Source organism: Stegostoma tigrinum, chromosome 12, assembly GCF_030684315.1.
Source record: "Stegostoma tigrinum isolate sSteTig4 chromosome 12, sSteTig4.hap1, whole genome shotgun sequence".
NCBI lineage: Eukaryota > Metazoa > Chordata > Chondrichthyes > Orectolobiformes > Stegostomatidae > Stegostoma > Stegostoma tigrinum.
In genome coordinates this window covers 8,380,701-8,408,395 of record NC_081365.1, presented here as the reverse complement: position 1 = coordinate 8,408,395, position 27,695 = coordinate 8,380,701, and the positions used below count along the sequence as shown (strand labels likewise).

Here is a 27,695-nt window from a genome sequence, read left to right as displayed (position 1 = left end):
TCCTCCTGGGGAGCCTATGTCTGGGGTTCAGATGATGAGTCACACATTTACCCAGAGATGAAGAATTTCTTCTCTGAATATCATGAATTTTTGAAAATGTTTCAGGCAGGGAAGAGGAATAAAAGTCAAGTTCAGATCATTCATGATCTTACCGAATGCCTCATCAAGCACACAGGTGACAATAATACCTTTATCCCCATACTCAGGAAGAGTGTATGGCATTGATTAGGTTGGTGTGGAGGTTGGTCACTCAGGAAAGTTTAATCATATGATCTCCCGTCCAGGGTTCCTTTTACCTTCCCTCAACATATGGTCAGTTTGTTTCACCAATGGAACATGGAATTGCAGCATGACTTCAGTTGGGCACATTCTAAAGGGGCTGTTTCTTGTGTTTGTCAGTTCTGGGCTGCCGTGCACATCCGTATCTAAGGGGGAAGGATACTTTCTAGCTCTCGTACCAGTCCATCCTTCTGGTGCACTGCATTTCCAGTCAGCTGGAGGGGAGAACAGTCTGTTGTTCATGCAGATTCACCTTGACAGCTGACTGGAATTGTACAGAAAAGAGCCAGATCATTCAGCCCAGAACTTCACACAAGTCTCCTCATCACCTCATACTATCCTATCGCTCTCTACCTTCTGTACTTAACAAGCTTTCCCTAAAGCTATGTTACTTGTTTCAGTGGGGTCTCAGCAGTCTCTGAGCAAAGAAGCTTCTCCTTAATCACCTGAACACTATAATATACTGATAGCCCCTTATCTTTCCCTCCTTCTTTTCTCAATGTTTATTATATTGATTTCTTTCCTAATCTTGAAAGCCTTCAGCTGGTCACCCTGGTCTTTTTCTCGAGCAGGAGGTGGTAGCCTTCCCTCTCCAGCTTAATCAATAAAGTATTCACAGAAAGCAGGGAAAAAAACAAGAAGCAGAATTTAATTCGATAGGCATCTTCCTTAACTTTTCTTCTTTGGGAGAAGTATCTTAGAAATTAATCTTCAATTGCTGATACGGCACGGCCATTCAGTTAGGGCTGACAACACTTTCTTCTCATACTTGACTATCAAAGCAACAGAGATATTTTTATAAAAATAAAGCACACCGAACATCAGCTGTTTCGTCGTTACATCAAAAAATAGCCATAAATAAAACTTTATTCTTTCAGTTCCTTCACAAGCCTTATGACGTCATTTTTCTGGGGAGAGAGGGGTTGCGGGTAAGGGGAGGGCAGGAAAAGTCAGCACCCACACCTCCAAATGTCACTGGCTGTCATTAAGAGTAATGTGGAAAGAATAAAATTCAACAGATAGAACTGTGGTTCTTTCTCTTAAAAAAAACTGATAGCATGGCGAGTTAACACACTTGCAGAAACCTGGTGGCAACAGCAGGGGTGCAAAAGATAACGATGGGTGTCTCTTGTGTCAAAATGTCCCAATTCTTAATTTAAACATCAGTCTCTTTTCTTTCCTCTCTCGGTCCTCCAACGTCACTATTTCCTCTGACTGTGCCCAAAGCATCATGTGCACTGAGCTGTGTCCACTGTCAGACTTGCCGTTTAAAAGTTCATTTATGGTAATACACGCCTTGGTTGCAGTTAAGTCAAGGTTTTATTTTTTTTTTAAAAAATGGGTAAAATCTATAGCAGCAGCAGCAAGCAAACTCTGTGACGAGAAGGTGAAGGTTAGACCTCAGAACGGAAAGAAAAGAAAGATTTCAATGAAAGAAGTCCTTGTCGGTTGTAACGTGCTCCCCGAAAAAGAGAAACAAAAAAAAAGAATCTTGTGTTTCCTTTCATCTGCCGTCTGCAGGGGTTCGACTGAGAGATGCCATTACACGAGCAAAGCGCTCACAGAGTTCGTGCGTGGAGAAGGAAGGGAGCTTTGGTGGCTCACGGAAAGCTTTGATCTCGGTCGAGCAGTCCAGCAGCTTTGGCAGGAAGTCAGTTAGCTTCTCTTGCAGGTTGGCTGAGAAAGGGAATTAAAAGGGAGAGGTTTATACATTTTTCGACAAAATATGACATTGCCAAAGTGCTTCCCATTCAGTGTCGCATTTGCTTCCCATCAAGAGACTCACCCTTAATGACTCAGGTGAGCAGCTCCACTGTATGTCTGCTCACTACCAATCCAACAATCCAACAACCCAAATCTGATGGCTGTGCACATTTCACTAACAACAGTGCGTTTTCGTACAGCATATATAACATGGTGAGATGTTTCAAGTCACTTTGTCTATATGCGCACGATATTCAGCACCATTTGCAACTCCTCAGAGAGCGATGCAGTCCACAGCCAATTGCAGTAAAACCTGGACAAGCTCCAGGCTTGGACTGACAACTGGCAAGTAACATTGTACTACACAAATGCCAGCTATGACCACTTCCCTTGACATTCACGATGGCATTACCATCATCGCATCTACCACTGATCAGAAAATCATCTTTAAAAACAAAGTACTTATTTCAAAATAAAATCAGAATGTGGTGGCCTTAACCTGGTGACATAATTATCTCTCATCACTTTAGTTTCCCTGTATTCTAACCCCTTCATCAGTTGACTATATTACTTCATGATTCCCATGAGTGGGTCGAGACCACTTCCTCCCGTCATAATCTTTCAGTAATATTTAGTATTGCTCATTGCTTTGTAAACAATTTATAGTAAGAATTATTCTGCACATCTATGTCTGTTATTATGTAAGGAACATAAAATGCAATTCTCTGGATGTAGTAAAGCTAACCTGAAGCCCATCGCTAGCTGTCCTTAGGAAGGTAGTGATGAGCTTTCTTTTTGAACTTTTCTGTAGTCCTGTGTGATAAAGCTGACTGATACCAGAATGCTGTGAAGCAAGAAGCTCCAGAATTTGGACACAGTGGCTCTGAAGAATGGGTATAACATGCTGAGGTTGGGGCTGGGGTGAGAGAGATTTGGGGATTTCATGGGTGTTCTATAACCCAGCTGATGCTCATGAGCCGCTTCTCTCTTCCAGGTCCATATCCTTTTTCACCTTCTGAGTGCACTTTACATTCACAGCTCTGCAACACATAACAATCCTAAATCCTTTGCCTCTTAAGTACTGAGATTAATTTTGCCTTCTCTGTCTTACTCTGAGCTAAAGATTTTATTGCCCATAACTTGTATTCTGATCTGCTATTTGCAGGTAATCACTCAACATTAAACAGTATGCTTCTCAAACAACAGAATGTCTGAGCAATGAACTTGTCCATAATTGCAACCAAAGGCAAGATTTGCTTTTACATATATGTTTAGAAATATTTTAAAGACTGATAACAAAATAATGCTTTGGTCTTTATGGCTTACTTTTTAAGCGGTTTTCTTAAATCTTTACAATACATTGAGAATCTCAACGACCTTAATCCTTAATTGGTTAGGAAAGCTTTTTATTTCAAAAGACTGTTACGATAACAATAAATATGGATAATCAATTTTTGACTGCTACTATCTGATTTTTCATACCTGAGACTTTTATGGATTTTAAAATGTTTTTAAAAAAGAGAAAACATTGATTTAAGATGGCTGCAGTGATCAACTGACTACAAACTGCAGCAGTTGTGAAATCATCTCTAAATAGCATCATCTGAACTTAAATTAACCAGGCATTTAGGTTTAATTTATACCTTTCGGGAAGTTTCACAGATTGAGATGGAAGTTCCTGCAGATTATCCGGTTTAGGAAAACCAATTAAGTTTGACATGGGAACACACAAAGGAACTGTATTTCAGGCAACAGCTTTTGTGGTAGAGCAGAGAGAAGAAAATTGATTCATTGCAGTTGACATAGCACCTACTAAAAATCTAATTGGAGAAATTCAATGCATGTTTTGGCAAGGGGCAAATAGAAACTCATTAGCAAGGTCTTCCCTGGGGATACAGATAGCTTCTTTCTACCTTGGCAAATTCCTAATATGGAAGTATGACACGCCTCCTAATGTGGAAGTATGAGAGTTTTGGGATAGCAGCTACCTTAAGGTTTGATCCATCTAAAACAGGCTGAGACATCATTTTATTTAGGACACCAAGAAAAATTCAAATAACAGCACTGAGAGAGCTTTAGGTAAAACAGAGTTTAAGGAAAGGGATTTCAGAAATCAGTCACAGTTCTGCAATCTGTAAGTAGTGTAACTACAGAACTAGTGAGCATCAGAAGTCTTCTATACAAGCAACTTTCTACCATTCAACTACTGAAGCCATCACAGCTAAAGAATCTGATTTTAAGTTTTCAATCCCTTTATCATGGAAAGAAAATTCTTCAAGCCAGTATAAGTATGAGACTGGTTGTACCCTCGTTTTTGGATGTAACTTCTATCCATATCTAATGTAACCTTGAAAACTGCACTTTGGCCAATAGTTTTTCCTTTTGTTTTTACTTAGTAACTTTCAGAAATAGCTGTGTTATAAACAAACCTTTGATCTTCTTTAAACTAAAGTTTCACTGCTAGTTGTTGTTAGATTGAAATACTCAAAATCTTAAAAGAAGCTACAGGAGCTATACAAATTCATACTTCATGGGTCACAATGCAGACACTGCCTCATAGGGTCCTGTCATCATTTACTAGACTTTTTACAATACATGTCCAAATGCTTTTCTGAAAGTCCCAGATCTGATTCCTTTATTCTTCCAGATCTTAATAATCTTCTGGTGGAAAATATTCTAATTTCCTTTCTAATTCTTTAACCAATTCATTTAGATGTTAACCTATTGTTACTGACCCTCTTCCTAGTGAAAACAGTTGCCTACTCGTTCATCAAATCCCCATTTCACTTTAAATACTTTCAAATCTCCCCCAATATTTTTTATAAAAAAGCTATTTTCATCCACTGTAATCCCCGCTTCATTGTCATCCCATTAAAATATTCTCTTCCTTATACTGTTGCACTTTCCAAGTAACAAGTGACTCCCTCAATCTTCCTATCGAGACTTCCACAGTTCTGAGGAAGGGTCACTGGACCCGAAACGTTAACGCTGCTTTTTCCTTCACAGATGCTGCCAGACCTGCTGAGCTTTTTCAGCAAATTCGTTTTTGTTCCTGATTTACAGCATCTGCTGATCTTTTGGTTTCTACTTAGCCAGTACAGGATTTGGACCTGTCCTGTTGACATCATACTGCTTGACAATCAGCCATTCGGGCAAATGGGCTAATCGATGACCTGTACAAAAAAGCCTCAAGTACAGTTTAACTAGATTCTAATGGGAGTCCAACATTAATACCCACTTCTCTAAATTCTACGCTTTGAGGTACAAAACCAAAATTTCGATTTATTTTAACGTGCTTCACACCAAGGCTTCACTGCTCCAGTTAACGAGTACCTCCCTTCTCTGTTGTCTCCAACAAAGTACCTGAGGACTGGAGAGAGACAAATGGAATTCCTCTCTTCAAGAAAGGAAATAGGGAAATCCCCGGCAATTACAGACCAGTAAGTCTCACGTCTGTTGTCTGTAAGGTGTTAGAAAGGATTCTGAGGGATAGGATTTATGACCATCTGGAAGAGCATGGCTTGATTAAATGCAGTCAACACGGCTGTGTGAGGGGCAGGTCATGCCTCACAAACCTTATTGAGTTCTTTGAGGATGTGACTAGAAAAGTTAATGAGGGTCGAGCTGTGGATGTGGTGTATATGGACTTCAGCAAGGCATTTGATAAGGTTCCCCATGGTAGGCTCATTCAGAAGGTCAGAAGGAACGTGACACAGGGGAACTTAGCTGTCTGGATACAGAATTGGCTGGCCAACAGAAGACAACGAGTGGTAGTAGAAGGAAAATATTCTGCCTGTAAGTCAGTGGTGAGTGGTGTTCCACAGAGCTCTGTCCTTGGGCCTCTACTGTTTGTAATTTTTATTAATGACTTGGATGAGGGGATTGAAGGACGGGTCAGCAAGTTTGCAGACGACACGAAGGTTGGAGGTGTCGTTGACAGTACAGAGGGCTGTTGTAGGCTGCAGCGGGACATTGACAGGATGCAGAGATGGGCTGAGAGGTGGCAGATGGAGTTCAACCTGGATAAATGCGAGGTGATGCATTTTGGAAGGTCGAATTTGAAAGCTGAGTGCAGGATTAAGGATAGGATTCTTGGCAGTGTGGAGGAACAGAGGGATCTTCGTGTGCAGATACATAGATCCCTTAAAATGGCCACCCAAGTGGACAGGGTTGTTAAGAAAGCATATGGTGTTTTGGCTTTCATTAACAGGGGGATTGAGTTTAAGAGTCGTGAGATCTTGTTGCAGCTCTATGAAACTTTGGTTAGATCGCACTTGGAATACTGCGTCCAGTTCTGGTCGCCCTATTATAGGAAAGATGTGGATGCTTTGGAGAGGGTTCAGAGGAGGTTTACCAGGATGCTGCCTGGACTGGAGGGCTTATCTTATGAAGAGAGGTTGACTGAGCTCGGTCTCTTTTCATTGGAGAAAAGAAGGAGGAGAGGGGACCTAATTGAGGAATACAAGATAATGAGAGGCACAGGTAGAGTTGATAGCCAGAGACTATTTCCCAGGGCAGAAATGGCTAACACGAGGGGTCATAGTTTTAAGCTGTTTGGAGGAAAGTATAGAGGGGATGTCAGAGGCGGGTTCTTTACACAGAGAGTTGTGAGAGCATGGAATGCGTTGCCAGCAGCAGTTGTGGAAGCAAGGTCATGGGGGACATTTAAGAGACTGCTGGACATGCATATGGTCACAGAAATTTGAGGGTGCATACATGAGGATCAATGGTCGGCACAACATCGTGGGCTGAAGGGCCTGTTCTGTGCTGTGCTGTTCTATGTTCTATGTTATAAAGTAACTTGACACTATTCTGCCACGTCCCCAAGTCCCTCTGGATTTGTACAAACCAGCTTTCACCTCCACCGGTCTGTAAATTTAAACACTTCAACACTGACTCCAGATTATAAATAATCCATAAAAATGACAACCAGCAGTGGTTTCCTGCATTGATCTTTCACACCATTCCTCAGTTATTGCCAAGAACGGTGAGGGTGTTCACCCCAACCAGTCGATGATGCTGTTCCTCCTTCTGCTGGGAAGGTAACGTTTTTTTTACCACTTTAAAAAGTTTGCCTCGAGTGGGAGCGGTCTTCATTTATTTGGGCAGCGGCTGAACCCGAGACACTACATGTGTAGTGTTTCCCACCCGCCCTCCTCCTCTAACCAAAAGACTCAGTGGTGTGTAGATAAGGTAAGGCTTTTTCTATTTCACGTTTCTTTATATATATATCGTGTGATTGCCAAAAACCTTTTGGTTCCTTTTTCATTTATCTAAGTTAAGTTTAATAATGTCAGGAGATCTCACACCCGTGTTGTGCTCCTCTTGCTCAATGTGGGAGCTCAGGGACAGGGCTGATGTCCCTGACTCCTTCACATGCAGGAAGTGTGTCCAGCTGCAGCTCTTGTTAGACTGCATGATGGCTCTGGAGCTGCGGATGGACTCACTTTGGAGCATACACGATGCTGAGGGGGTCGTGGATAGCACGTTTAGCAATTTGGTCACACCGTAGATTAGGATCTAGGTATTCTGTTTTGGATACTGTTGGGGGAGATGGCTCACCAGGGGAAGGCAGCAGTAGCCAGGTTCATGGCACCGTGGCTGGCTCTGCTGTACAGAAGGGCGGGAAAAAGAGTGGAAGGGCGATAGTCATTGGGGATTCAATTGTAAGGGGAGTAGATAGGCGGTTCTGCGGTCGAAAACCGGACTCCCGAATGGTATGTTGCTTCCCAGGTGCACGGGTCAGGGATGTCTCCGATCAGCTGCAGAACATTCTGAAGGGAGAGGGTGAACAGCCAGCTGTTGTGGTGCATATAGGCACCAACGATATAGGCAGAAAATGGGATGAGGTCCTACAAGCAGAATTTAGGGAGTTAGGAGCCGAGTTAAAAAGTAGGACCTCAAAGGTAGTAATCTCAGGACTGCTACCAGTGCCACGTGCTAGTCAGTGCAGAAATGAAAGAATAGCCAGGATGAATGCGTGGCTTGAGAGATGGTGCAGGAGGGAGGGGTTCAGATTTTTGGGACATTGGAACCAGTTCTGGGGAAGGTGGGACTATTACAAATTGGACGGTCTACACCTGAACCGGACTGGAACCAATGTCCTTGGGGGTGCTTTTGCTAATGCTGTGGGGGGAGGGTTTAAACTAATGTGGCAGGGGGATGGGAACCAAATATTGGACAGAAAAGAGGTAGAAACGAAAGCCTGTAGGGAACTAGATAATGGAGTCAGTGTGACGAAAGGGAATAGTAGTCGGGGAGCAGATGATGAACACAAAGGGACAGATGGTCTGAGGTGCATTTGTTTTAATGTGAGAACTGTAGTAGACAAGGCAGATGAGCTTAGGGCTTGGATCGGTACCTGGAGGTATGATGTTATTGCTAGTACTGAGACTTGGTTGAGGGAAGGGCATGACTGGCAACTAGTTGTCCCAGGATATCGATGCTTCAGGCGGGATAGAGAGGGAGGTAAAAGGGGTGGAGGAGTTGCAGTAATGGTCAAACACGATATCACAGCCGCACTGAAGGAGGGCCCCATGGAGGACTCAAGCAGTGAGGCAATATGGGTAGAACTCAGAAATAGGAAGGATGCAGTAACAATGTTGGGGCTGTACTACAGGCCTCCCAACAGCCAGCATGAGTTAGAGGTATAAATATGTAAACAGAGAATGGAAAGGTGTAGGAGAAACAGGGTGGTGGTGATGGGAGATTTTAATTTTCCCAACATTGACTGGGATTCACTCAGTGTTAGGGGTCAAGATGGAGCAGAATTTGTAAGGTGTGTCCAGGAGGGTTTTCTAGAGCAGTATGTATGTAGTCCAACTTGGGAAAGGGCCATACTGGACCTGGTGCTGGGGAATGAACCCGTCCAGGTGGTTGATATTACAGTAGGGGACTACTTTGGAAATAGTGACCACAATTCCGTACGTTTTACAATACTCATGGACAAGGATAGGAGTGGTCCTAAAGGAAGAGTACTAAACTGGGGGAAGGCCGACTATACCAAAATTCAGCAGGCTCTGGGGAATGTAGATTGGGAGAAACTGTTTGAAGGTAAATCCACATTTGATATGTGGGAGGCTTTTAAGGAGAAGTTGATTAGTGTGCAGGAGAGACATGTTCCTGTGAAAATGAGGAATAGAAATGGCAAGATTAGGGAACCATGGATGACAGGTGAAATTGTGAGACTAGCCAAGAGAAAAAAGGAAGCAGACATGAGGTCTAGGCGACTGAAGACAGACGAAGCTTTGCAAGAATATCGGGAATGTAGAGCGAATCTGAAACGAGGGATTAAGAGGGCTAAGAGAGGAGGTGAGATATTGCTGGCAAACATGGTTAAGGAAAATCCCAAAGCCTTTTATTCATATATAAAGAGCAAGAGGGTAACTAGAGAAAGAATTGGCCCACTTAAGGACAAAGGAGGAAAGTTATGCGCTGATTCAGAGAAAATGGGTGACATTCTTAACGAGTACTTTGCATCGGTATTCACCAAGGAGAGGGACATGACGGATGTTGAGGTTAGGGACAGATGTTTGCTTAGTCTAGGTCAAGTTGACATAAGGAAGGAGGAAGTGTTAGGTATCCTAAAAGACATTAAGGTGGACAAGTCCCCAGGTCCGGACGGGATCTATCCCAGGTTACTGAGGGAAGCGAGAGAGGAAATAGCCGGGGCCCTAACAGATATCTTTGCAGCGTCCTTAGACACAGGTGAGGTCTCAGAGGACTGGAGACTTGCTAACGTTGTCCCCTTGTTTAAAATGGGCAGCAAGAATAATCCACGTAATTATCGACCGGTGAGCCTGACGTCAGTGGTAGGGAAGCTACTGGAGAAGATACTGAGGGATAGGATCTATTCCCATTTGGAAGAAAATGGGCTTATCAGTGATAGGCAGCATGGTTTTGTACAGGGAAGGTCATGTCTTACCAACTTAATAGAATTCTTTGAGGACGTGACAAAGTTGATTGATATGGGAAAGGCTGTAAATTTCATATACATGGACCTCAGTAAGGCGTTCGATAAGGTTGCCCATGGCAGGCCGATGGAGAAAGTGAAGTCACATGGGGCCCAGGGTGTGCTAGCTAGATGGATAAAAAACTGGCTGGGCAACAGGAGACAGACAGTAGTAGTAGAAGGGAGTTTCTCAAATTGGAACCCTGTGACCAGTGGTGTTCCACAGGGATCTGTGCTGGGACCACTGTTGTTTGTGATATATGTAAATGATCTGGAGGAAGGTGTAGGTGGTCTGATCAGCAAGTTTGCTGATGACATTAAGACTGGTGGAGTAGCTGATAGTGAAGGGGCCTGTCAGAAATTACAGCAGAATATAGATAGACTGGAGAGTTGGGCAGATAAATGGCAGATGGAGTTCAATCCGGGCAAATGCGTGGTGATGCATTTTGCAAGATCAAATTCAAGGACGAACGATACAGTAAATGAAAAAGTCTCAGGGAAAATTGATGAACAGAAAGATCTGGGTGTTCAGGTCCATTGTTCCTTGAAGGTGACAACGCAAGTCAATAGGGTGGTCAAGAAGGCATATGGCATGCTTTCTTTCTTTGGGCAGGGTATTGAGTACAAGAGTTGGCAGGTCATGTTGCAGTTGTATAGGACTTTGGTTCGGCCACATTTGGAGTACTGTGTACAGTTCTGGTCGCCACATTACCAAAAGGATGTGGATGCTTTGGAGAGGGTGCAGAGGAGGTTCACCAGGATGTTGCCTGGTATGGAGGGTGCTAGCTATGAAGAGAGGTTGAATAGATTAGGATTATTTTCATTAGAAAGACGGAGATTGAGGGGGGACCTGACTGAGGTCTACAAAATCATGAGGGGTATAGACAGGTTGGACAGCAAGAAGCTTTTTCCCCCCAGAGTGGGGTCTCAATTACTAGGGGGTCATGAGTTCAAAGTGAGAGGAGGCAAGTTTAAGGGAGATATGCGTGGAAAGTTCTTTACGCAGAGGGTGGGGGGTGCCTGGAATGCGTTGCCAGCGGAGGTGGTAGGCACAGACACGTTAGCGTCTTTTAAGATATATTTGGACAGGTACATGGATGGGGAGGGAGCAAATGGACACAGACCGTTAGAAAATAGATGACAGGTTAGACAGAGGATCTTGATCGGCGCAGGCTTGGAGGGCTGAAGGGCCTGTTCCTGTGCTGTAGGTTTCTTTGTTTCTTTGTAAAAGTAGTCCTGATCCCATGTCTCTGGTGCTTTTTTAAAATCTTCCCTTTTACCTTTGATCTTTCTTAAATGTTGACAAGTTCTCTGCCTCAGTTACTAAATTTCCTTTTGTGTTCCATAGCCCCATAGCCTCATAACCCCCTGTTGCAAGAAGGGTGCTCTTATGCATCTCCTATATTTGCTCTTGCATCTGTCTAAGCATCCTAAGTCCTTGTTTGCTGTGATCTGTCTGTACTGCTTCAAAACAAAGCTTTTCACTGTACTTAGATACATGTGACTACAATAAATCAAATCAAAGATTAGATTTAGATTTTGTTATCACACAAAAAATATATAATGTTGCCACATATGGCATCATTTAGGTACTGTGCTACCGAGGTACAAAAAGACTTGGGTACTTAGTAGTAAGAGAAAGGAATTAAAAAGTTAAGCATTACTTCATCAAATAAGTAGAAAAATAAAGAAACAAGGTAATAGTTAAAAATCTTTCATAGTTTAAACTAGGAAAATAAAGGAGTAAGTTAATATTTAACAGTCTTTGATGAGTCCTCCGCTTATCTTCCATCTGAAAAACTTTATCTTTCATCTGTATTCCTTTATTCTAGAGATCTTGAACATAAGAAATAAGACTGTCAATCTATTCCATCCCTTCAAAATAAATCATCCAAGATCTCTTGTTCAAACACAAAAATGGACTCGTTCTGATGATAGTTAACCATTATAACTTATTTCAATTTAAGAACTTCTTAAAAAATCTGGCTCGATATATTTCAGTCTCTTTCTGAACCTCTTGCATTTCTGTCTGTGACAAATTTTCACACCTGGATAGCTCAATGGTCATCCAACAATTCTTGGGGAGGTGATGGCATGATGGCAATGTTACTGGGTTAGCATTCCACACTCTCAAGCTAATGTCCTGGGGATACGGATTTTAAGCTGATCATGGCAGATGATGACATTTGAATTCAACAGAAATCTGGAATAAAAATAAGTCTAATGGCATTCACTGTCACAAAAGGCTAATCCACCATCCTTCAAGGATATCTGCTGTCTTTACCTGATCTGGCTGACGTGATTCCAAATCAATGCAATGCATTTATGGATGGGCCATAACTGCTGACCTAACCAGCACTGCCTGCATTCCATGAACAAATGAAGAAAAAAACTTACGTTCCATTTCTTGCCCCAGATATGAACACCATCGGTTCCTCATGTCTTCTACGGCCACAATGTCTTTCTCTTCCATTTCATCAACCAATAACAGTGGTAGACAGGGAACGACCAACTCATTCATGGTAGTGAGTCCTTCCTCTACATCCTGGTCATCTCCAGACTCGAAGAGAGCCGCAGCATGTTCATTCAATTTCTACCATAGCACAGCAAAGAAATATGTCAAACAGATAGAGTCATACAACATAGAGCATCCCTTCCGTTCATCGATTCTGTGCTGACCAATCTACATTGACCCGTCTGCACTAATCTCACTTTATAGCACAGGCCCCATAGCCTTAAATGTTATGACATTTCAGGTGCTCATCACTTTTTAAAGGTTGTGAAGCTTCCTCTCAACTACCCTCTCAGGCAGTGCATTCCAGATTCCCGACACCCCTAGAAGAACATTATCTTCCTCAAATCTCCAGTTTTAAATGTTATCATAAAACATAATAAAATTTAAAGGTAGCACCGATATTTACTTAAATCATTACTGGAGAAGTTGACCAGAGAAGGCCAAAAGAAAATTCAACAAGAGGTTTTTAAATTTGTAATAGGCTGCCTAAAATAGATGACAATAATCCAGAGGAGGTAACTCCAAGGTTTTACAAAGGCCCATCATTCCTTCCTTGCATTTCTACTCTATACCTTCATTTTTAAAATCCAGGATCTTGTAACACTTATTTAAAACTACATTCTCAATGTGTCCTGCCACCTTCAATTATTTTTACATATACATTTCCAGATCCCTCTGTTCATGCACGCTTTTAAAATTGTGCCTTTTGCTTTATACTGTCCTTGCTATCGCAATGAGCAGTTGAGATGCATAGTTACATTGAAAAAAATAAGCTAGATAAGTACACAGGAGAAAGGGGTACAGGAAACTATACTGAAGGACTAAAAACTGAAAATTGTGGGAGTAGGTTTGCATGAAATATACACACCAAAGACCAGTTGAATAGGCTGTTTCTGTGCTGCAAATTCGATGTAGTGAATTCCAGACAGCCTATTAATGTTTTAAAGTGTGTAGTTTTATTTAACTTATTAAAAATATTAGTTGTATCTTTAAATTCCTAATATTTTTCCTTTTCCTCTTTCTCTCTCCTTTGGGCTTATGGCATGACTGCTGATTTAGTACTAATTAAAAGGAGTGTTACAGTATGTGCCCCCTCTGTAAAAATTGGGTTAAATCTCTAAAACTTCTATGGCTGCAGAGCCATTTTAGCCAACAAAATATAAGATTAGTTCTGTCCCATGAGTCGTGGTATACAAGTATTGACAAAGCAGGATTGAGGTTAATTCTGTCGGTTGAAGTAACAACATGTAAACTGATGGATATGTACAAAAACTGAGGGGCAAGCAACACTTTATAGATTTGTTTGTATTTGCCCAGTGAATAAAGCAGAGTGAGCCAGGGAGAATGCTGCTTATTCCCAAATTTTACAACAGATACCAAATTTCCCAAAGTTACAGATATTAGCAAAGCAGAAAATGTTACATTTGACTCGCGTTATTGCCCACAGGCTACATGTGGGAGTTCTTTAATTATGCACTGTTCTTTCTAAACTGTACTGTACTTACCAGTAAACACTCTCGCCTGTAGTGTGACATTAGCTCTTCATCATGCCCTCTGTATATCCCTTTGGACAGCAGCTCTTTGTTATATTGGTAAGCGTGGATAAGGTACATCAAAGCTTCATTGTAACTGAAAAAGACCCACAGGCTCCTCAGCACATCAGGTAACACACATGCTGCAGTCTGAACTGCACACAAGAACAAGGTGCATTGAAACATCAGCATCTGTGAACAGCACACCATCCTGACTTGGTACTATGTCAATTTCCTTCACCATCATTCAATCAAATTCCTGAAGTCCCTTTCCTAACAGCACCGTGGGTGCACTTAAAGCAAGTGGACTACTGCAATTTAAGGCGACGACACCACTTTCTTAGGAGAAGTCTGTGGACCACAAGTCTGTTCTGGATAAGATGATTAATGAAGTGGTTGAAGGAGTTGGGTGGAAAAGAGAGTTGCATGCTAGACACCTCAACTTTACCAGGAACAGAGGCTTAAAAATTAATAACAGCAAAATAACAGTCATGAACAAGATAGTGGCACAAAAGTGTTAAACGTTGCACAGATGGATTTATCTGGAGCGAGAAAATCGCAAATTTCTAACACAATTTCCCAAAGTGTGCTTGATTCAAGAACTGCTTCCTTTCATTGGAAGTTCACATATGTCATTGAATTACAGAATCCCTACAGTGGCGAAGCAGGCCATTCAGCCCATCGAACCCACTTCGAACAGCATTACACCTAGACCTACCACCAATCCCTACTCCCTGCCCCCATAATCATGCCTAACCTACACATCCATGGACACTAAAGGCAATTTAGCACAGCCAATCCACCTGCACATCTTCGGACGGTGGGAGGAAACTGAGGAAACCCACTCAGACACAGGGAAAGTATGGAAACTCTGCATTGACAGTTACCCAAGGGTGGGACTGAACCTGGGTCCCTGGCACTGTGAGGCAGCACCGCTAACCACTGAGCCACTGTACTGCTATTAAAGAAAATTAAGAGACAAAAAACAAAGCTGGTTTGTTGTTCCACAGACGTTTCGTTACCACGCTTGGTAACATCCTCAGTGCAGCCTCTGTGTGTTTTCCTGCCTGGTTTTTAAGCTCTGGGGTCCATTGCGATGGATTGCCTCAATTCCAGGTTTCCTCCGTAGTGGAATGCATATGGGGTTGAGTTCAATGTGTTTATTAATAGTCTCCTTCGTGGAGTGCCATGCTTCCAGGAATTCTCGTGCTAGTCTCTGCCTCGCCTGTCCCAGTCGAAGCGGTGGTTCTCCTTGTCCATGTGGATTGAGATGAGTGAGCATTGGTCGTGTCTTTTTGTAGCCAGTTGGTGTTCGCGTCCTCTTGTTGTTAGTTTCCTTCTTGTTTGTCTGATGTCGTATTTCTCAAATTCTCTGCAGGGGATCTTGTAGATGACGTTGGTCCTGTCCATGGCAGGGAGTGGGTCTTTAGTTCAGGTGAGCACTTGTTGTAGGGTTGATGTGGTTTGTGTGCCATTCTGATGGCCTGAGGTCATAGAAGTCTTGTGGTGAGTTCTGACGAGTTCCTGATGTATGGTAGTGTGAGGAGTGTGTCGGGACCTGTAGAATCTTTCTGATGCTATTCCTGTAGGCATCTTCTGACCCAGTTCTTTGGGTATCCATTATCCTTGAACGCTTGGAAGAGGTATTCCTCCTCCTCTTGGCGTAGTTCCATGTTACTGCAGTGTGTTGGGCAACAATACTCACTCACCCCAATCCACGTGGACAAGGAGAACCATGACTTCGACTGGGACAACACCAAGATCCTGGGACATCTGCAGAACAACAAACCAGCTCAGCGAGCCAACCAACCTCAACACCTACAACCCGAGCTACAGATCTACTCCAAAGCCTTACAAAAAACAAAGTTTTATAAACTGGTTAGACTAATGGCTGTTCTCAGGAAAATTAGCAGTCTGTCATGAGGGTAGGGTGATTGAAATGTTGATACTTTCCAGATAATCACAGGCAGCGAATCTGACAAACTTGACTGTTTATAAATGGTAACTGAAGTAGTGGACAGGGAAATGCATTTGGAAATGTTCATAAGGATTTTCAGAAGGCATTTGATCTGAAGAGATTTTTAGATAACGTTGAAGCTCATGGAATGAACGAAAATAATTAACCTGGTAAGGAAATTAGCTGGATGACGGGAGACAGGCTGTAGGGATATTAGGCCTTAACTATTCATTGAATACTTAGAACTTAGAAAATCAGACAGGACGCTCCATATTCTGCTGCACCGCTGAAACTACATTTAGTGGCAGGGTATCCATTGTAAATTATTTTTTATCTGATCATTTGTGGGATGTTGGTAATGCTGGCTGGGCCAGCATTTATTGCATTGCCCTTCAGAAGGTGCCATCTTGAACTACTGTAACCCACCTGTTGTAGGTTGACCCATAATGCCATTAGGGAGGGAATTGCAGGATTTTGACCCAGTGACGGTGAAGAAACGGTGATATATTTCCAAGTCAGGATGGTGATTGGCTTGGAGGGGAACTTGCAGGTGGTGGCGTTCCCTTGATGCGCCCTTGTCCCTCCAGATGAAGTGGCTGTGGGTGTGGAAGCTACTGTCTAAAGATCTTTGCTACTGAGTGTTGTAGTGGAGGGAGTGGATGCCTCTGGATTTAGCAATCAAGCAGGCAATGGAAGTTTACCAGTACAAAGTGATGGCAACTGACTGAGTGAATGGGCAAAATTGGGCAAATGGACTTCAATGTGGGAAAGTACAAGTTAATCTATTTTTGACTAAACATGCATGAAACACGGCATCTTTCAAAGTGAAACTACTGTTGGTACCTGCATCAAATGCCGGTCCAGCCAGTGAAACCCGTATCTTATGAATGAATTTTTTTAAAAAAATCTTCTTATTCCTTTCTCTTTCATATGTTTATCTTAGAAATATCCTCCTTAAAAGTGTCCATTCGCTTCATATGTTAAAGATAGTCAATCCTTCAGTTGCTCCAAATACGTATGGCCACTTAGACCTGTTAAGTTCTTTTGTGTCTTCTCCATTGCCTCTGTACCCTCTAACATGGAGACCAGAACTGCACACAATACTCTGAATGTGATCCAACCACAGTTCTGACCAGCCTTGACATTACAATTCAATTACATTTCCTTAGAAGTGACAAGCATGTTGTGTCTTCAATGCCATAGTACTAGGGAACAGAACGAGACAGGAAAGCGAACACCTCAAGCTGTTACTCCTCTCCATTGTCTCCTGTCTCCCATACCAATCTCCACTACAAAAAGACATCAGACCTCCTCCCCCTCCCGAAAGTCAAACAGACTGTCACCACTTATAGTTGATTAATGGGGCACCCGGACAAGATTCCAGAGCCAATGGAAATGTAACTGACTAGAATTCAGTGCATTGGGAGCATAGGGAGGGGAAAACTGAACAAGGGATTCTTTCTTCTTTTAAATGGGCCAAGTCATCAGCTAAGAAAATTCTTGGTGGACTAACTTGACAGCTGTGAACACATAGGGGCTGGTTCTGGGAACAGTGTCAAAGTTGCAGTCTAGAATGCTTCTTTGAAACCATTTCAAAAGTGCAGGCATCACAAAAATACCTTCAGCAATATAATGAGAAGCTGCTGATTGCGCTTCCCCTGTCATCCCAAACAACCAAACACTGTAAACAGGCTGATCCCCAAGTCTGGTTTCAGTCCAAGGTGTGTGTGTGTGTGTGTGTGTGTGTGTGTGTGTGTGTGTGTGTGTGGGGGGGGGGGGGGGGGGAGGAGGAGGAGGTGACAGCGCTGTAATTTAAAGTGCCTGCTCTCGGGCGGTTTGCCACACTGTGTGGCCCTGGTTGCTCATTCACCATGTTCAGCAGCTGTTGGAACAATCTGGGACGCTTCTCGGAACTGCAACTGTGGACCCACAGCCAGGGGAAGCGAGAATTTGAAATTCCTTCCCCAAGTGTGATCTTTGGTGGTCACACTCACACGGTTGAATCCTCGGGGCTTCAGATGAAAACACAACACAGATGTATGCACAAACTCATATACATGCTCAGAAAAGTCCTGCTTCTGACAAATCACTGGGCAAATTAAACTTGATGGCTGAGCGTGCAAAACAGATCAGTGACAGATGAAAAACAGGACTTTGTAATGAGCTTGTTGGTTGCTAGCCAGATTTACTTGGTCACTCACCCACTTATTTGAATCGCTTCTTAGGGGGCAGGAATAAGGAGCATTGCCAAATAACCTCAAGATAGACCTGAAACATCCAGTTTAATGCACACTAGAATCAGATGTCGGCACAGCAGCAGACGCCTGATAGAGGGGATGGGCGAGTATAGAGGCAATGGGATGCATTTATAACACCTTCAATTCAAAACAGTGTTTAAATTTATTACACCTTCCATACTGTTAGAGAGACCTACATAGAGAGAAAGAAAAGTTCAGGCTCCTACCCCTCTGCATTGTCCTGACTGATTTCTCAGAATTTCCCAAATGCATTTCACGGAAAATTCAGTAACTTTCATGTACATACACTGATATGATGGCTTCATATTTCATGATTTTTTGAGACCTGGAAAAAATAATACATGCCAAGTTCTAAGGAGATACCTAGGGTGTTTTCTTCAAAGAAGGTCAATGAAAAGTCACACTAGAACTTTTGAGATCAAGGTATTTCTTGGAATGGTTTCAGCTAATTGATGCACTGGCTGTTTTATGTGAAGAGTGTTTTCAAAGTAGTTAGTGTTTGTTGTGGCTTTCAGTTGGGGAGGTATGCTAAAACGTAGGCAATTCAGCTGTGTTCTCCTGTTTCTGAAGCACCCTCTTAGTGAACTCAGCATGAAACCTGATTGTCCTCTTGATGGGCGATGAGAACACTTCTCAATACTAATTCCTGAGCAAGTTGTGTCTGCCAAGACACCAGAGACAACTGCTGTAACTAGCGACCTGTCTATGTGGGCAAGAATGCCATTTGAACATTTCTCGCCTTCTGGCAAGAACTAACCATTATTGGCCAGAATTGCTTTCTCCCCACACAGTGAATGACTGCAGAGAAGACTTTGTTAGATTTTCAATTTACCTGGTATGTGCGTGCATGTGTTGAGCTATTTTGAGGTTAAAATATCTAATTGCAGATTAGAATTGGGGCATATTAACAAATACTGCATTATTGTTGAATGAGTTTCATTTCATAATAAATCAACAAGTTTTCAGAAAACTGGGTGATAGATCTCTTTATTCTAAACCTAATATAGAGAATTCATACAATTGAATATTTTGGGAGCCAGGTAAAACAAGTTATGTTGTTACCCACAGACCACTGAGACTAGGAAAAATGGTGCAATTCTCACATCTTGGTCACAACAACATGGTTATTTTTTTTGTATGCAACCTGTTTCACAACACGCAATGGGGTAATGTTTGATGACGAAATTGCCAATGATCCTCTTTAAAATAGTCCATTTGAGATGGCAGATATGACCTCAGTTTAACAGTTAACCTGCAAGGCAGCATTTTGATAAGACAGTTCTCCCTCCACGCAGCACTGGAGTGTCAGCCCAGCTTATGCGTGGCACATTAGGCAGCATTCTCTCATTTTATGTGTCAGAAGACTGGTTTCATGTCCCACTGCACAGTAAGTCAATCTCTGGTTTGAATGGTACCAGGAATTGGGATGGAACCGTCCAGGAATCTAAATGCTGCATTTTTGTGGTTAATGCATAAAGTAATGAATACCAGACAGGGAAGAGGAAAACAAAATACTGGAGTGCGATCAGCAATGGATTAGGTATGGTTAGTCAACATGAATTGTGCTCACGGTGAGTTAAAGTGCAACCAGTCATGAGTTCACATTAACTGGAATCTGGGAATGATGGCGTGTGCTTTAGTCACAAGTTGATGTTATGTATCAATGAAAGTGAAAGTGAGGTTACATTCAGGTTTAGAATGCCTTATGAAAAGCTATCTAAAAAAAAACTTTCATCAGATCATATAGGAATGGACTATAGAAATTGGTTTTGTTGACAATGTCCATAACACAATTTAAAAAAAAAACACCATATTTCACTGACCTTGAAATAAGCAATGGTCAGAAATGTGTTTGTGTTGAATTATAAAAGCAGATGTAGTGGGCGTGGGGTAAAGGACACTTTTGGCATCAAAGTGGAATAGTTTCAATTTCAGCTACCCAGATACCCTTGGGTCAGGTAAAATTTGAGGTATATGAGAAAGACATACATTTATGTGGTGTCTTTCATAAGTCAGTTTAGAATGTAGGACATGTGAAAGCCAATTTGGACACAACAATTCCCACAGGCAACAATGGGACATTGACCTGGCTAATCTGTTTTCTCGTGGTGTCAGCTGAGGGATAAATATTGGCCAGGACTTCAGGGATAATTGTTCCACTCTTCTTCAAAATAGTATCAAGTGATTTTCTTACCAACATCTAAGAGATGGGGTCTTGTCTCTCCCAAAAGATAACATTTCTAACTCACCCTCAGTACTGTACTGGGGTAGCAATGCAGATTTTCTGTAGAGGGTGCCAATGTGGGACTTGAACCAGGAGCCTTTTGGCTCAGAGTCAAGAACAAAGTAAACACAGGAACAGGATCTTCGGCCCACCAGGACTGCACCAACGCATGATGCCTTTCTAAACTAAAAATCATCTGCCTCTACCTGTTCCATGTCCAAATTGACTTCCACATTTCCGACATGTTCCACGTCCCTCTATTTCCTTCCTATTCATATACTTGTTAAAATGCTTCTAAATGTTGCTATTATATCTGCCTCTACCATCTCCTCTGGCAGAGCGTTCCAGGTGCTTACCACCTTCTATACCACAAAACTTGCCTCTCACATCTCCTTTAATCTTACCCCCTTTCACATTAATCTATGTCCCTTTTGTGCTCCTAAGATGCTGCTTGGCCTGCTGTATTCATCCAGCTCTACACACTTTGTTATCCCCAAATGACTGTCAATTCTCCCCTAGGAAAAAGACTCCGACAATCCATTTTATCCATACCTCTCACAATCTTGCAAAATTCTATCTGGTCAACCCTCATTCTTCAAAGTTCAAGTGAAAACAAACCAAGTTTATCCAATCTTTGGCAAATAGGGTAAAGGAGAATGCAATGAGATTCTACAAATACATTAAAGGAAAAAGAGTAACTAGGGATAGAATAGGGCCCCTTAAAGATTATCGAGGCCTGTCTATGTGTGGAACCACATGAGATGGATGAGATACTAAACAAATATGTCATATCAGTACTTACTCTGGAGAAGGACATGGAAGCTAGGGAGCTTGGGGAAATAAATAGCGATTACTTGTAAAGAATGAGAAAGTGCTGGAGATCTTAAAATGTATAAAGGTAGATAAATCTCCAGGACCTGATCTTTATGGGAAGCTAGGGAACAGACTGCTGGGGCAATTGCTGAGATATTTGTATCATTGACAGCCACAGGTGAGATGCCGGAAGACTGGAGGTTGGCTAATGTGCTGCCATTGTTTAAGAAAAGTGGGAAGGAAAAGCTTTCCATGGGAAAAGGAAAAACTATAGAATGGTGAGTTTGACATCGGTGGTGGGTAAATTGTTGGAGGGGATTCTGAGGGACAGGATTTGCATGCATTTGGAAAGGCAAGGAGTTTTTGGTAGAGGTAACAAAAAAGGTTGAAGGAGGCAGAGCAGTAGACATTGTCTATATGAAGAGATAGTAGGAACTGCAGATGCTGGAGAATCTGAGATAACAAGGTGTAGAGCTGGGTGAACACAGCAGGCCAAGCAGCATCAGAGGAGCAGGAAGGCTGACATTTGAGGCCTAGACCCTTCTTCAGAAATGGGGGGAGGGGAATGGGGTTCTGAAATAAATTGGGAGAGAGGAGGAAGTGGATAGAAGATGGATAGAGGAGAAGATAGGTAGAGTGGGGACAGACAGGTCAAAGAGCTGGGGATGGAGACAGTAAAGCTGAGTGTATGTTGGGAGGCAGGGAGGAGATACGTCAGTCCAGAGAGGATGGACAGGTCAAGGTGGCGGGATGAAGTTAGTAGATAGGAGATGGGGCGGGGCTTGAGGTGGGAGGAAGGGATAGGTGAGAGGAAGGACAGGATAGGGAGGCTATTGTATTTCTGACATTTACAAGAGGCTGAACTTCAAAAATACTTCATTGTTTCTGAAGTGTTTTATGATGCCTTGTAGTTGTGAAATGTGCTATATAAAAGTACAAATATAGAAACTGAAGGAGCAACATCTCAACTTTAAACTCAGCATTTTGCAACTTTCTGGGCTCAATGAGGAGTTCAACACCTTCAAACTGTGACCCCATTATTTCCCTTTCTTTTAGCTTTGTTTGTTACATTCTCTGTCATGCTCTGTCCCCTCCCCCCCCACACCAGTGGGACTGCCTGTTCTTTCCAGTCTGGCAGTTACAGACACCATTGTTCTGCCATTCTCACATTCCAATCACTTAATCTGAAGTATCAACACACTTTCTCCCCCAGCACTCCAACACCCTCCTCTCACTATCGCATAAATGCTGCCCCCTCTGAACTTCACTTCAGCTCTGATGAAGAGTCACCTAAACTCGAAATGCTAGCTTGCTTTCTTTCCGCGGATGCTGCCCAACTCGCTGAGATGTCCAGCATTTGTTGTTTTCAGTTCAGATTCCAGCATCTGCAGTAATTTGCTCCTGCTATACAAATGTAAATCTTTCCATCTTCCCAGTATAAGAGACAGGAAGATGGGGGCTGTGGCCTCAGGACAAAGCAGGAGGAACCAGAAGAGGTAGGTTTGATGAGTCTGCACCTGTCCAATATACAGACACTTTTGTGGTGTCTATCTAGAGGTCAAAGAGAAGATGGCTAATCAAAAATGTCATCATGGCATTTTGAACACGGAATTCCGCACTGAAGTGATATTTTCCTTCAGAATCTGTTCTGTTCTAAGTATTGCAGTTGAATTCAAATCTTGACATTACCTTTTGTTGGAGCACTGATGATTGATGATAATGTTTCTTATCAATGTTGTTAGCCTCTCCTTCCCTCTCCTATCTAGGAATACTTAAATCCTCACTCTGCCGGTGTCACAATTTTGCTAATAAATCTGCTGTGCGCGCTTCACACATCCCCTTTTGTTGGAGCACTGATAATTGATGATAATGTTTCTTATCAATGTTGTTAGCCTCTCCTTCCCTCTCCTATCTAGGAATACTTAAATCCTCACTCTGCCGGTGTCACAATTTTGCTAATAAATCTGCTGTGCGCGCTTCACACATCCCCACTTGCTTACCAACCCCGTGCCTGTTGACCTATACTGCCAGTCATACAGAATTCACAACAACTTCAATTTCAAATTCTCATTTCAACTCTTTTTCAGACAGTATGGTGGGACCATCTTTGTAACCTTCTCCAGCTCTGGAATCCTCCATACAACTCTTGGGTTTTTGGACTACCCCCCCAAATCCTGTAATATAACACTGGCAGCAGTGCTTTCAGCTCTTTCAACATTAAGCTCTGAAATTTCTTCCTTAAACCCCTCTGCAGCTATATCTCCTTTTGAGAACTTCCTTAAAAATCACCTGATTGACCAAACATTTAGTCACCTGTTCCTAAATTATGATAAATGTCAAATTCCTCTGTCCCAATCCAAGACTGGTAATTCTTCAGAGTCATACAGCACAAAAACTGACACTTTGGTCCTCTCCGTAGAAAGTACATAGCCATGTTTATGAGGTGTGATAACGTGCCACGTTACATTCCTGCTTAGTTTAATAATGTGAGCAAATGAACACAGTGGGTTAAATAAGAAAATGAAAACTTGAATTTAATTCATCGCACTTGCTCATGTTTCAGTCCTAGTGCAGCTGGTGGCTGACTGAGCCAAATCTGGTCTGTTCTTGCATGTCACGAGTTCAGAATATTTGTACTTGGCAAGTTTCCTTCAGATGAATTTTTCAGGAAGGGAAAAAAAAGTTCAGTAATTGGTAATGCGATATTATCCCGATGAAATGAGAAGTACGCCATGCAAATATGTTTTAAGCAGTACATTCTCATCTTTATTTCCAAATACCTCTGATCACTGTCAACCTGTTACCTCCTCCAGTCCTAAACCCTCTGAGGTCTGTGAACTCTAAGTGTGCCTCTTGTGCACCTGGATTTTCCTTGTTAAGCTACCAACAACTGTCTCTTCAGCTACTTTGCCCAAATCTCTTGAATTTCCTCTTCAGCTTTCTACCAGACTCTCTCCCCTAAGATAGAGTTAACTTAAATTTATACAGCTCCTTTAACAGAATACAAGGCAGCTCATAGGATCATTGTAAAACAATTTGGATTACCAAGCTTGACGAAGAGATGCAGGGTCAAAGGCTTGATTGAAGAGGCAGGATTTAAGAAGCATTTTTAAGGAGGCAAGTAAGCTAGAAGGTAGTAGCGTAGGGAGGAATCTCGAGAGCTTAGGCCAAAAGGACTGAAGGTACAGATGAGTAGAGCTGGATGAACACAGCAGGCCAAGCAGCATCTTAGGAGCACAAAAGCTGATGTTTCGGGTTCAGGCCCGAAACGTCAGCTTTCCTGCTCCTGTGATGCTGCTTGGTCTGCTGTGTTCATCCAGCTCTGCACTTTGTTACTTCGGATTCTCCAGTGTCTGCAGTTCCCATATTCTCTGAAGGTACAGTTGCCACAGTTTAGTGACAGAAATTGGGATGATCTAAAAATCAAAATAAAAGCAGCTCAGGTATTTTAGAGGGTTGTAGGGCTTGTGAAGAAATTCTCACTTTTTTTGTACTGAGCAAGTCAGCACTTCCTGTGAAAGGTAACTTTCAAAGCACATTCAGATCCACAAGTTATTAGATGACAACATTCAATTCTGCAGGGTTATGTACTGAAAGACTTTCAATAAGCCCTGGAGTGGAGTCCAAAGACTCAAACAGAGAACAATGGTCAGTGAGTATGTGAACAAGGAATAGGGCAGCCTCTATGTGCTAATTTTTAGCTGTACTGCAGGAAAGCTCACTACACAAGTTTATTTCAGTTGCAGTGCTGAAGGAAGTCCTAGAGCAGTGAGATAGCCCTGTGCATCTCTGCAGAAATGTGTTCGCATTGCTGAAAAGGCAATTGAACTACACTTAGATTCTGTGATGGGGAACCCAGGGAGAACTCTATAGTAACTGAAAACCAGCAAGGGAACTGTTTTCGAACCATCACATAGGTAACAAAGGCAAGACTGAAGGTTCAGTAGCAGATAAATGAAACAGGAGTGAAGGCAGATGATGATACAATGGTTGAAACAGCAATCTTAATGATGATGCAACTATAACATGTGAAGGAAAAACATAAATTAAACAAAAGTATCCTTAGAAATGAACGTACTCATTGCCCTGGAGCTCCTTAAGACCAGATATAGGAACAGAATTAGGCCATTTGGGCCATTCAGTCTGCTCTGCCATCCGATTATGGCTGATCTGTTTCTCAACCCCAATCTCCTGCCTTCTCTCTGTAACCCTGGAACCCCTTACTAATCAAAAATCTACCTCTGTCTTGAATAAACTCAATGACCTGGCTTCATAGCCCTCTGTGGCAATGAGTTCCACAGATTAACCATCCTCAGGCTGAAGAAATTCTTCATCTCAGTTCTAAAGGGGAATCGCTTCACTCTAAGATTGTGACCTTGGGTCCTGGTCTCTCCTCTAATGGAAAAATCTTCTCCGCATGCACTCAAACCAGGCCTCTCAGTATTCTGTAAGTTTCAATCAGATCCCCCCCTCATCTTTCTTGACTCCACTTAGTTCAGACCCAAGTCATCAGCCACTCCTCATAATGACAAGCCCTTGCAGCCACAGAATCATTCTTGCAAATCTCCTCCAGACCCCTCCAACACCAGGACAACTTTCCTTAGATATGGGCTCAAACCTGCTCAGAATATTCCAAATGTGGTCCGACAAGAGTCTTATACTGCCTCAGCAGTGCATTTCTGCTCTTCTATTCTAGTCCTCTCAAAATTGTTGCTAACATTGCATGCACCTTCCCAACTACCAACTGAACCTGCATGTTAACCTTAAAAGAATCTTTAATTAATTCTCCTAAGTCCCTTTGTGCTTCAGATTTCCGAAACCTTTCCCTGTTTTGAAAATAGTCTCAAGCCTCTATGCTTTTGACCCAGAGTATACAATCTCATATTTTCCCATATTATATTCCAACTGCCACATTTTTGCCCACTCTCCTAGTCTCTCCAAGTCCTCTGCGGCCTCCTGGTTCCTCAGCATTACCTGTGCCTCCACTTATCTTTGTGCCATCTGCAAACTTAGCAACAATGCCCTCAGCTCCTTTGTTCAGATTGTTAGCGACTAATGTGAAGAGTTGTGTTCCCAACATGGACCCTGTGGAACTTCAGTACTCATTGGCCAACATCCTCAAAAAGACCCCATCATCCCTACCCTCTGCCTTCTGCCAGTCAAGTCAATCCTCTAACCATACCCAACATCGCCCCAAACACCAAGGGCTTGTCTTATTTAGCAGCTAACTCTGCAGAATCTTGTCAAAGGTCTTCAGAAAATCAAAACAAATCACATCCACTCATTCTTCTTTGTCTAACATGCACGTTAGTTCCTCAAAGAATTCTAACACACTTGTCAGGTAATGATCTCCCCTTGATGAAGCTGTGCTTACTCAGCCCTATTTTACACTTTCAATTACACCACAATCTCACCTTTAACAATGGACTTTTACAATCCTACTGATAACCAAGGTGAGGCACTCCCAGTTTCCTCTTTTCTGCCTTCCTCCCTTTTTAAACAGGGGTGTTACTTTGGCCATTTTACAGTCCGCAGGCATCCTCCCTGACTTCAGAACTGACGTGAAAGATCATCCCCAATGCCTCTACAATCTCCTCAGCTATCTCCTTCAGAGCTCTGCAGTGTAGCATATCTGGTCTGGGTGATTTATCTACCTTCCGACCTATCAGTTTTCTCAGCACCTTCTCCTTAGTGATGGTCACTACACTCAGCACTGACCCCTGACTCTCCAAGTTCTGGTATGCTGCTGGTGTATTTCACTGTGAAAACTGATGCAAAGTACCCATTCAACTCTTCCGTCATTTCTTTGTCCCCATTACTTCTTGTTTAGCCTCATTTTCAACTCTTGTCTCTCTGTTATGTCTGAGATTTCTAAAAGAACTCTTTGAATCTTCTTTTATATTACTAACTACCTTAATTTCATGTTTTATCTTCTCCTCCCTATGGCTCTTTTTAAGGTAGGAGTGTATATTATTGCAGATGCTGGAATCTGTACCGAAAACAAACAGTGCTGGAGATCATAGCCGGTCAGGCAGTATCCATGGAGAGAAAGGTAACATTCGAGGCCAGATGACTCTTCATTACGTCAGAGCTGACATGAAATGTGGAGGGGCAGCGTGTATGCAGTAATGAGGACGGGAGGGTGGAGTGCTGGGAACAAAAGGAGTTGACAGTTCAAATTAAGTGATTGGAATGTGAGAATGGTGTGTCTAACTGGTAAATTGGAAAGTACAGACAGTCTCTTGGGGTTGGGGAAGGGAAAAGATGACAGACAAGGTTACAGAGAATGTAGCAAGTAAAGCTAAATGAAGGAGGCAAAATGAAAGTGGGTTCACAATTTAAAGTTGCTGAACTCAATATTAAGTGCTGAAGGTTGTAAGGTGCCTAGTAAGATAAGATGTTGTTCCTCCAGCATGCGCTGTGTTTCACTGGAACACTGCAGTATGCCGAGGAAAGACAAGT

General features: G+C 42.4%; 1 protein-coding gene across 5 annotated transcripts in view; it reads right to left on the bottom strand.

Annotated features, from left to right (window-relative positions):
* Nucleotides 1–1,107: 1,107 nt before the first annotated feature.
* Nucleotides 1,108–27,695, bottom strand: part of usp25 (ubiquitin specific peptidase 25) — a 181,935-nt gene continuing 155,347 nt past the window's right edge. For all 5 annotated transcript variants that reach the window (XM_059650133.1, XM_059650135.1, XM_059650136.1 and 2 more), the window contains 3 exons: nucleotides 13,955–14,078; nucleotides 12,332–12,527; nucleotides 1,108–1,956 (listed from right to left, as the gene is read on the bottom strand). In XM_059650133.1, coding sequence (XP_059506116.1) covers nucleotides 1,784–1,956; nucleotides 12,332–12,527; nucleotides 13,955–14,078 — 493 coding nt within the window. In that variant the 3' untranslated portion in view covers nucleotides 1,108–1,783. The remainder of the gene's footprint in view (nucleotides 1,957–12,331; nucleotides 12,528–13,954; nucleotides 14,079–27,695) is intronic.